At 37.1% G+C, this 12153-nt stretch overlaps 1 protein-coding gene across 2 annotated transcripts in view; it reads left to right on the top strand.

The window, feature by feature from the left end:
* Positions 1–12153, top strand: part of LOC102297971 (contactin-4) — a 154748-nt gene that overhangs the window by 80217 nt on the left and 62378 nt on the right. For both annotated transcript variants that reach the window (XM_005941612.3, XM_014339829.2), the window contains exons 2-3: positions 3211–3271; positions 10745–10891. In XM_005941612.3, coding sequence (XP_005941674.1) covers positions 10831–10891 — 61 coding nt within the window. In that variant the 5' untranslated portion in view covers positions 3211–3271; positions 10745–10830. The remainder of the gene's footprint in view (positions 1–3210; positions 3272–10744; positions 10892–12153) is intronic.

Genomic DNA, 12153 nt, shown 5'->3' with positions numbered 1-12153 from the left:
TTATTATTATTATTATTATTATTATTATTATTATTATTATTATTATTATTATTACTATTATTTAGGCCAGGGCAAGCAAGGCTCTGTCCAGCTCCAGAATCAATCAGTCTTTTTGTGATGGCTCTGCAGGAGTCTTGCTGGAAACCAAATTACACTGAGTAAATGGCCTCTGTGGTGCCTGTGCAGACATTCAGGTCATTATGATTAGTTCTGCAGTGTCTCGAAGCACGTGTTTGTGATATCTGACTTTTCCTCCTTACAAATGTTATCTCTTGTAGAAATGTATTTTCACATTCAGGAAAGTGGGACCAGTGTTTGTTAATGCAAAACATGTCCTATTTAATGTTACCCTCAATCCTCTGTGTGGACTGTCATATGTGGAGAAGGGGGCAGCTGCTCAGCACAGTAGCTCTCATTCATACTATGACTACACCTTTGTAATTGTTGTTCCTCAAAGGTAGGAGCTAAAATGGGTCACAGCCATTGACACAAGCTTGAAGCTAAATGAGGTGCTACAAAGTATCATAAAGCCTATGGTTGCTACTGCCCATGGAATTTAGTTGATATTTGTGAACCTACAGTCCTGTGAAAAAGAAAGTACAGCCCATGACTCAGTATCTTATAACAACCTTTAATAGCAATAACTTAAAGAAAGCCATTGTTGAGGAATTTTGGCCCACTCTTCCTTGTAGTTTTGCTCCAATTGACAGAGGTTTCCAGGCATTCATTCATTGATGCATCTCTCTGGAGATCCCACTACAGGATTTCATGAGTGCAGACTGGACCAAAATCTTCACCTCTGTTGGTAGTGATGGTGTAAATCTCCTCCATTTGTGCAAACATGCTCTGTTTGGTTTTTGCTAAATATGGTTCTGTGCATTACTATCAAACATCTCCACTTTGGTCGTGCCTGCTCCAGAACTTTTGCATTTTTGTATAGATGCAACTTTGTAACCTAAGCTGTGTTGCCATGTCCTATTTAGAAAGAAGTTTTATCCTGGCATCTCTTACCAACAAGCCGTACTTGTCCAGTCTTTTGTAATTCTACTGCCATGAACTTTAACATTTAACTTGCTGACTGAGGACTGTTTTGTTAGATGTAGATCTTGGGGGTTTTTTGCAGGTTCCCTGAGAACTTTTTCTAAATTTGCTGGCATGTCCACTTCTTGGGAATTGTGGAAAATGTGGCATTGTGTCAACACATACCGCAGTGCTCCAGACGTGCAAACTGCTAAAACAACTTCTTTTGTAGTAGTGATCACACTTGCCGAAGATCAGTAAATGAAGTGCACTTTATTATCAGCAGCATGTGAAAAGTAAGGATTTATCACGGGGATGCATATAAGCCTGCCTGTACAACTCCTAATACACTGTAAACACTGCAATAGTTACATCCTTTTTGCACATGCTCTACAGTAAAATAGCGAATGACAAAGTTCACAGGTTAGAGTCAAATATCAATCATATATATTCCACCTCTGTAATATTCTTTGTCAATATTCTTGATAACCACCTCTGTTAATTCTTGATATTTATAATTGAGCATTTTTTAATATATTAGTGCTATTTCTTAAATTTGTAAAATCTGTAATAAATTGTATTATTTTAATAGTTTAGTCTGTTACTGTCTTGGATCAACTGTAACCCACATAATTTCCTTAGGGATTAAAAAAGTATTCTGATTCTGTCACCAATATTTTTTTCACAGTCATGCTTTTATCACAACTTGGTTGGATTACTGTAACTATTTCTATGTGGGTGTTAGCCAGTCCTGCCGGTCTCAGGTTCAGGTGGTGCAAAAATGCTGCAGCCCAACTTTTGACTAGAATATGGAAGAATATTACCGATGTTTTATCGTTATTCAGATAGCTGCCTGTCCATTTTAGGCTTTATTTTTAAATGATTTTGTGTGTTTTTCAGTCCTTAAATAGCCTTGCCCTGTCTTATGTCTTAGAGATGCTGTACTTGCACTGCACCCCCTTTCCTTGTCGCTCAGATCAGCTAATAAACAGTAATATATCCCAAATTGTGGAATTCATTGCCATTTTACATTAGCTAGTTCCGTTCATCCCTTTTTTCATTATTTCTTATTTATTTTTCATTATTCATTATTACACAGCAGCTATGGAAACATTAGAGTCAATAAAGATGAATAGACCAAATAATTAATGTGATGATCTGTGAAATAACTATATATGTGACAATAAGACCTAAAGATTAGTACTACTAAAAGCACTAAAAGTACTAATAAAACAAAAATAAAATTCTCTGCAATTTTCGTTTTCATTAAATCTCTAAATGCTTTTCTTTCAACTGGAAAAGCTATACTTAATATGGATATTACTTAATACAAACCCAATTCCATACATGTTGGAATATTTTCCATTTTCCATGATTGCTGTATACTTTTGTTTAACAGTCAAAAAAGTAGTATTTCAGTAATTTCACTGATCAACTTAATTGTGTTTTGTAAAATATACAAAATTTGTACATGACTACTATTAGAGCAAACACAAATGGTCATGTCTAAACGAAAGAAACATATCACATATTGTAAACAGTCTGACCTATAAAGCTTTAACTTTACAGTCTTTACATTAAACATAATGAACAAAGAATAGATGAGAATTATTTTGACATTTCCACCCTCTGAAAACTAAACTAAAAAAACTAAAGCGGCTCACTTGAGCTAGAGAATGAATCACTGATAGAAACAAGGACACTATAGGAATGCATCCAATCTATCAGTATTCACAACTTATTGTACAACAAAGGAACAGTTGCTCTGTTTGATTTTTAAATGCTGATTGAAAAAACACCATGAACGAATATTACATTTGGCCGAAGGAGGAATTGTTGTTTTAACCATCCTACTGCGAGCAGCAAAATTATTATTTTCATATAATATAATCATAAAAAGAATTTAACATTGTGACAGGATAAAGCGTTTATTCTGATTCCTGCAGATCTATATATCTGAAGGTTTTCCCCTCACATAATTATTTGCAGCACCTCTCCGATGTACATTTTCTTTAGAAACATATCACTTATTAATCTTGTATCACTTTGTGCCTTCAATCTAGGGGATTTTAAAGGAATAGCCTGTTTGGTTGTGCAGATTGTATGGTTGAATTTAAACTCAGTTTGAATTCTCTTGTCATGAAAGTATTATTACAATCACTCAACATTTCCTCTGTTTTTTTTTCTTAGCTGGCCAAAGGACTGATTGTGTCTTACCTGTGAAGGAAAGAGCAAGCAGACTCTACTTCCTGTGAGTATTCAATCAGTGTGAAACATGCTTGTCTTTGGCCTTTGTGATTTATTGCATGCTATAAATGACTGACTGACTATAAATTACTGTTTTTCCAGGTAAAGGAACTGTGGTAGCATAATCTAGCCGTATCTGTATGTTCTGTCCTAGCAATTCTCAATTTACTATTTTTTAAGTATTTAAAGTATTACACTTTTTAGGTTTGGAGAAGTAAAAACATGTAGTCGAAAACATGCAGTCAATAAATAAAGACACTTTGATGTTGTTGTTGCTATGCTAGTCAAAAGGGGCTATTTTCTAACTTTACTTCCCTGATGAGCTAGTTTGCAGATTAAATGTGAAGGTAAGTCTATTTAAAATACAATTTCCCCCCAAAAAATATTAGTGTAGTTGTATTTCAGTAAAACAACTTGTTTACCAACATAATCCCCAGAAATTTGTTTGGTAACTAAAATGTATATATCTGGATAATATCCTCACACCTCATTTTCTTCCTCCATATTTCCCATTATATGTTTTACTCTAATATTGTTGAGTTGTTGTAGCAAGGTGAGATACAAACCATCTGTCAGACATACAGTATTGATAAATGATATTAATTTTAATTCATCCAGTAAAAACAATTTACATTAATTATCACAGCATAAAATGCACACCCAAGCTATGCTTACAGTAGAGCGAAACTGAGATTACACCAGAGATTACGACATGACTGACATGAAAAAAGTACATATAAAGCAATATTATTTTGAAGTTTTACTATATTTCTCACCCCAATTGCGGGACATGAAAGCTAAAGCCAGTATTAGCGTTGATGTTACAGTGTTACTGAGAAAAGTAACCAATCACAGTATTTTACTAAAAGTAAACACCCCTTTACTTTAAGGTTGTGCATACTCATCACATTGTACCGAAGGTGTTTAACCTACTGTAGATTTACATCTAAATGTACTGACTTTACCTCAATGGATGGCAATTTGATATTGGTAGCATTCCCCCCTTACCACATTAGCTGCAACTAGCTTGCTAACTTTACAGCAGTTTTGGAGCTCTAGCATCTTTCACCTCCTCAGCGGCCTCACGAGCATCATTTAGGAGCTGTACTTAACGTAACCCGGATGTTTCTTAAAAATGTAAAATGGAGCTAGCAGACATTACCTCATTGGGTAATGGCTCAGGTCCTCTGGAGAGAAAAAAATTCAACTCAGGAAATCATGACTGCTTAAAGGATGGTTCTGTCTTTCTTTGTAAGGTTGTCTGAAACCTTCAGCTTCAGAAAACTGGTAGGAACATTTCCAACTATACAACTGATCACAAATTCTGGCCTAACCCTGCCGCATGAAAAGCAAAAGTTGACAAAAGACAGCTGAGAATTCTGTATCTTCTTTCCTTGAGCATTTATAAGTATTCACCTCACATCTGAGGTCTTTCTGGTCCTTCCACGCCCTAACTTCATGTACAGTTCTGTTTGCTAAGTCTGTATTGAACTGGCAGGGTGTTAGCTTTCAATATTCTTCTCCTACTCAGTGTTTGTAATATGCACTAGTACAATAAGTGACAGTCTGCCACCTGAGCTGCAGCACTGCTCACGCTCCATTGTGGCTGATGGGATTTAAGATGGACTGTAATCTGAGATCAGGTGGGTTTGTGGATATTTACACCTTGGATAAGATAAAACAAAGACTTTGAAGCTACAGCTCTACAGTGAAGGCATATGTTGATATTAGCATTAGCGTACCATATAATTACTGAACAATCAGGAAGTGAGTGAAATCAGGGATGTGTTTTCAGGCTGTTGGTACTTTGTGCTATGATTACGCAGTCTTTACCTGGCTCTGTGTGATGTTGAATGTTGCGTTTATCTTGGTTGTCCTCCCTGCTCCAAAAAAAGAGGAAAAAATGCCTTAATTACCTCTCGCAAGGCTGGCAAAGTTAATTTCTGTAGTCACATATTTAACCAATTACTCAGAGTGTAATGAAGTGGAACGTGGTTCACTGGAGTTCACAGGACATCCCCCACCCCGCCTTTTATTCTTAGCTTAGTTTGGCTGTTTCAGAGTGGGAAAGGTAATCTTCACTAAATGTTAAACCAGGCAAAACTTCACTCTGGATACACAGATTTATCCGTGTCAGTACCCATTTCTCATGTAATCATTTTAGCACCGTTATCTCAATATCATGGGCAGTGGGGGAAGAGAGGTGGGGGAAAGGACATTATCTATGCTGGGTGTTACAGTATTAGGGATTATCCTTGACAGATAGTTTCCCTTCCAGGCACCATTAGCTTGGCCTCATCCCATTTGGTATTTCCAACACCTGCAACCACCATCCACTGGGCACAAGAATTATTACCATTGTATTTTTTCTAGGGTATATAAATTAATCATGGGGATCACAAGCAACTGCTTTAAATTTCTGGACTGTGACCAAGAAACACATCCTCCCTGAGGATGCCAAGGACCTATGCATCATTAAAAGAGACTTGTGCTGTCTGAGACGGGAACAGTGCCCGCTCCCTCACTTGTATACCTTATGGGATTGGGGCCTCTGCACTACGCATAAATAGCTACTGTCTATTGCTAAATGTGACCAGAATCCTTGAGCCCGACTTTGAATGGTGAACAAACGAGGGTGTTTGCAAGTGGACAGAATAAAGTTGATCATCCCAAAAGTGAAAGTGGACAACTCGACATAAATTAACATCTGTCAGCGAGCAGAGCAAGTCTACTAATGACTTTAGGCTGCAGGGGCTTGTTAGGCAACCTCTCCTATTGGCTTTAATGGTTTCATATCCTCACAATCCATGAAATACCAACGACTCTAATTCCTAATCTGGTAACTTCATATTGGCAAATGGCCTGTCTTTGACTCACATGCAAAAATGAATGATGGGAGGATTAATATAGATAATGCAGTCCTATCTACAAGTTATACCTCAAAGAGTGCAGCTAGATCTTCTTATACGAGCTTTCAAATCTCTGAAACTCTCTAAGCAAGACCTTTAAAAGGCACGATAGTAACTGTCAGTGAAAAGCAAAGAAGCAAAAGATCTGCTTTTTCATTGTTTTCATCCAAGTCTAATTTGACTTGTTCTGAGTTCTGCTCACATGGCACTTAGCAAGTGTGTCTGAATTTTAAAACATATTGATTAGGAATTACTTACAGGTGCTGGTCTATAGCAGCATTGATCACAGATAGGCGTTTTGACAAAATGTCTGGAAAACATTTCACATCGATTGAAAGTGTCTTCTGGGCCAAAATAAAAGCCTCGCATCTAACTGTAATTACCATATGCAGCTTGGTGTCATTCATTTAGAATCTCTTCATCCAGCACCTTAATCAACATATAATTACCTCAGACTCTAAAGTAGGCTGAGAATAGCACAACGCGAGGCAGTTTATTGAAAGAAGGGAACATTTCACACCTCAGAAGCCTAAGTAGGTCAAAAGACTGGCTTCAGTTGTTAGATGGATAAAGTTTCTTCATTGCATTTCTGCACAACAGGAAATGCATCAATCTAGTGAGTCTCATAAGGAAAGACATCAACCACAACTTTTATTGATCAGTCCTTCCATATTTGATTGAGACTCATGACAAGGCTGTGGGCAGGATGACAAACAAAAAGGCTGAAGGTTAAAAAAGTGGAAACCAAATCAATGATGTTGACTGACAAGACGAAGCTTGGATGAACACTACTGAGCTCTCTCAGAATAAATAATAGAGAGAAGAAAAAATTGACTGCATTTCCTCCCTACACGTCCATTCTCCCTTCTTCTATTCATGATTTTGATTTGCGTTTTTCTTACATTCATCTGTCCGGACCAAATTATTAGAAGAATTGAGATTAAATAAAAAAGAAAAGGAACAGTTGAAGTTGTGGACATTATCTGTTTTAGCGCCTGGTTTTTTTTTTTTTTTTTTTGTCTTGATTAACTGCAGCTAGCAATCGTTGATTCAAGTAAGGTTTTCAAATTTATTTATCTCCAAAATTTACAACAACATTGCCAGTCTAACAAACTTCGCCTTACAGTAGTTACCCTAATAAATTTTCTCAAAGCTGTGTAGCAGGGATTTTTGAGTTACACAGAAGACTACTAAAGAAGAAGACTGCAAGAGGCTAAGTTACCCTCGAGGAAACCCTGCAGATAACACTATCATCCATGTGCTCCTCATGAATGCATGTGCACGTGGTTTGCACTTGTCTGAGCAGCACTCAGTCAACCTGATCGTCAGTAAAACTAAGGTGAATGTACAAGTTTTAACTGTTCTTGTTCACTGTAGTTAGTGTTGTACGCATACAAACACAGTTTAGCTTTCAGTATGCATTCCCTCTTTGCCTTTGTGGCATTGTTGTATAACACTGACATTTTGTTTAATCACTGGAAATGTATCAAACGCTGGATATTAGGTGTAATAATTCTCCAAAACCACATTTAATACCTCGATTGCTGTTTGTTGACACCTCAATATTATATTGTTTAGAGGGAAAGTAAAAAAAGAAAAATAATTTTTTTTGCCACAGGCTTGATCACTCAGTCATGCATTTTCATTTTACTTGTTGTCTGACAATAATACAGTTCATTTTAATTTGTTTTTTGAAGCAGTTGAAGCTCAGTGGTTGAACTTTCTTATTTGACAGTGGTTTATAAATACAGCTGTAGCAGAAGAACCTTGATTCGAGTGGTTATGGCATTTCCCTTCTATAGGAAAAGATCTGTTTGAAACTAGGAGGGTATAGTGTTTATACTTTACTCAACTCAAGGCGGGAATACATCCCATCTGAGGTAGATTGCATCGTAACAGGAAACTTCAAGTTGCCTGAACTTTAGTCCAAATGGGGGGGGGGGGTCTTAGGCTTTTTTTTCTTCTTTTAGTTATCTTTTTAGAGCATTTAAACATTTGCTGCTGAAAAAAAACCCCACTTTTAGTATCTGGTTAAAAATCCTTTGGCAAAGAGTGATAGCTCTAACGTGGAGGAGTCTTGGCAAACCAAGTATTTCACATTGGTTCAAAGAATTGTCTTTATGTTTACCATTAGAGAAAATTACATATACTCTAAAAGATAAACAAGAAATTTTCCAGAAAATTTGGGGGCGCTACATCCAGTATATTGGGAATAAAGATCTATCTGGTTTGCTGTGTGAGACAGGGACAGCCTAGCTATTCCCTGTACAGGACCATCATATGCTGCAATCTGAAAATTATTCTTTAAAATCTGTCAGAGGTCTCATGGACTCAAGTGCTTTCATTGAATGTACCTTATGTTTCGTTTATTGTGTAAATTTGTTTGTGTATATACTTTATATATGTATATATGTAAAACTTTAATAAACATAATGTTGAAAAAAAAAATCCTTTGGCAGCAACGTCAAACAAGCATTTAAAGCAGCTGCAGAGCAAGACTGCATGTTCAAGAGGAGTTTGGGGCCATTCTTCACTGCAGAGTACAAAATGAGCAAATACTTATACCTGGAAAAAAGAACTCGGCAGGTTTTCTGACTCTTCTTAATTGAATTTTGTTTTTTACATACAAGTTAAGCTTTTATAAGTTAAAACAGTGTGTTAACCGTTAGTCAGTACAATGTAAAACTTTCTTGAAGGCAAAATGTGTGGTAAACATGTTCTTAATAAATCTTGGAGGGTCAACACATCCGTATCTCTTATCATATGGCAGGCAGTCTAATAATGTTTGGGGTCAGAGTTCGATTTGGTACATTTTTAGGTACATGTTGTGTAAATGCTGTGTCAGCTTTGTGGATTCTGCTTTGCTTTCCATGAACGGAGAGTCAAATATAGTTAGCAAGTTTAACAGGCAGCCTCCTGACAGTGATCCAAAACATCACGTTTGTTGTTTTAGTCTGACCTGCTGATTTGAATCATTATCAACACAGCCATGTGTAACACACAGCTCATGCAGACAAATACTTTAAGAAGCTCGGTAACAGAGTGTCACAATTTGCATCAGTGGTTGAACTTCATTTCCAAGTCATAACTCAGTCAGATTTAAACACGTACTGTGGTCACACACAGGCTAAGACTCAACATGACCAACTCTTTCCAAGCACATAGTTTGCACAGATGTTCACTCTGAATATTTGATCTATAAATCTGCCAATCTATAAATTTGTTCTATAAATCAGAGAAGAATTCATTCCCCTGTTTTCAGTATTTAAAAGAATATTATGTGTTTGTTTCAAATGTAAGAAAAGTAGCCTATATGCATGACAGCATTGTCCTTACTGTTTTAGTCACATGACCCCAAAGCACTACTTTTTGACTGAAGCACTGAAGCTTTCATGTCTTTTGTCCAAATATAATATAGAATAAAATGAAATAAAAGAAAAAGACTGCGACTTTTAAAACCGTAGAAGCTTCACACATGCACAAAACTCTTTTCAAATATATATAAAGTGTGTAAAACTAAACTAAAGGCAATAATGCAACAAAATAGCATAAACTCATGTACCCTTATAGCAGTTATACTATATCTTTCCTTTTTCTTTCAACACAGGTGCTAATAGCATGTCACAAAGATGTCACGCTCTGTTTACACAGCTTTAAATCATTAGTCTACCCTGTCCACACATTTACATTGCAAGGAAAAACAAGCTGTAAACACAAAATTGGCATATTATTAACATTTAGTTGTTATGTTTAACTTGTAAGCAAACACATGCCTAATTACATATGAAGCAACATTAACATTCATTACAAGTTCACTTCATTTGACAAATTCAAGACCACCGTCTCCTGAGGTAAATATTTGGCTAATCAACTCTAAAATGCTTGCGCCCCCGCTATAGCTGCTACCTGAAAACTCCTTCCTCTTGTGTTTGCAAGAAGCCACTAATGAATAAGGTACGTGTGACAAAATAGGTTGTGGGAGCTAAATAATAATAAACTAAAATGCTCCTTGGAGCTGCAAAAATCAGCTGATATTTCTGTGTGACTCTTACATATTTGAGCCACTGATCATTTTAAAAACAGGGCAGATGTTATGTCTAGATACAATATGTTGAACAATAGAGCTACTCAAAAGCAGCATTATGTGTTATTACCTCTTTATTACACATAATCCGACTCGACAGAGTCCCAAACAATTAAAATTTTGCTTATTAATTCTAAGTTAATGTCAAAAGTTTGAAGCTTTTCTCCAATAATATATCTGTTTCCATTCATCAGTGTGATAAACTTACCACACATATTGTACAGTTTGGGGTTTTTTCTGCTTGACTTTCTCTTGGAGATAGTGTAGCGGTGTGTACACCAAATATCAGCTCCCCCATCGACTGCTAGCTGGCCTTTCGGCATGGGATTTTGGCTCTGCTTATTTGGTTGAATGAATTATTAATGGCTCACCAGTTTTCCACAAGTTCCATCTTTTTATTATTTTTTTCTCTTCCCTAGCAGGCTCAATGTGGACTGCATCTCCTCATCTTCACAGCAACACATTTACCTCCCATCTCTTTCAGAGCCAAACGGAGGAGCATTTGCCCAGGAAATATTCTGCACTCTCTGGCAACTGGATGGGAAGAAGGAGAATCTTTGACCTTGGAAAATGAAGATGTTGTTGCCATGGGAACTGTTAATCCTTCTGTCACTCAAAGAGTGCCTTGCTGGTGAGATGCCAATTGAAGTCGCCTTTTTATAACACACACCTAATATGAATACAGTGGATCTCGAGCAAGGAAGGGCTTCCCTTTTCTTAATGCGTGTTTATGTTACTATTGCACATCAAACCGAAAGATAGAGACCTCAAAAATCACTCTATTAGTTTTGCTTGTGGGTAAAATCTACCAATTTGATCCAATTTGTTCATTAAAATCAGTGTTTAGACTGTTTAGTAGAAAATAGTAAAACTTTTGTGCATCAATTTATTGAAATTTTGATAATAGCGCTAAGCCACAATCAGAGTTCATATTTTCCTTTCAGAGCACCTCAGACTCATGATGTGAATTATTGTTAAGACCAACATTTGAAAAGAGACTCGCATCCGGTGTGGGACTCACTGTCTCTTGTCTTTTTATGCCTTGCTGTTTTATTATGCAATTTTCTTGCTTTATGTCCAGCTGCTGCCACTTCCATGAATTGTGGCAGAGCACTGTAAAAATCCATACTAACTCTTTCCTCAACACTCAATTATTCTGTGCCTCTTCCCCAGCAGCACAGGTTTGCAGTGTGCTGAGATGCTCTTTGAGTAAAGCAGATGAGCGTTAGACTTTATTTTCCTAATACCTGCATGAGTTACAGCTAAGGCATTAAAATCTCACTAAGAGCTCTGAACATGGCAACCTGCGCAGCGTAGAGATTTAGTGTTGACAGTCACATTTGAAGAATATACTGTATGCTCAACTCAAGCCAACCGTTTACAAGGCATCAAGGAATACATTTAAATTTATACAGCATATGGAGTGGGGTCTATTGTATTGTTATTTATGCTTGCATTCCCATTGATTTAGAGCCTCGACTCAAGTCAGCATTTTCACCGAGGCGCATAATGTAGTCTGCAGTCACAGAGCAGAGAATAGAGGGTTATGCACATGTCATTGCAAGCTATACTCTACATACATGCAAGTGAATGTGCGCTCACTACGGAGCGCACATTCACTTGCATTCCCAGGAAATCTAATTAAGGTTAATTTGTATGTGTGTGTCCATGTGTGCTGGTGGTCAGTCCAGTTGGCATGTTCTCAGGGCAGGTCTGTTCGCGAGCACAAACTCAAACCAACCCAATCGTTTCCCAGGTGAAATAGCCCCGCTGTTAAAGGTTCATTAATTTGTTTAATTTAAAGGACACCGCAAACAGGGTAAAAAAATGAAGCACCTCCCTCAGAGGTTGGGGAAACAAGGCCCTTACCAGAGGCAAAGACTCCCACTCTCA

Source organism: Haplochromis burtoni, unplaced genomic scaffold, assembly GCF_018398535.1.
Source record: "Haplochromis burtoni strain Fernald_Lab_line unplaced genomic scaffold, NCSU_Asbu1 Contig_97, whole genome shotgun sequence".
NCBI lineage: Eukaryota > Metazoa > Chordata > Actinopteri > Cichliformes > Cichlidae > Haplochromis > Haplochromis burtoni.
Note: the sequence above shows the minus strand (reverse complement) of the source record. Positions and strands in the feature narration are given on the sequence as shown.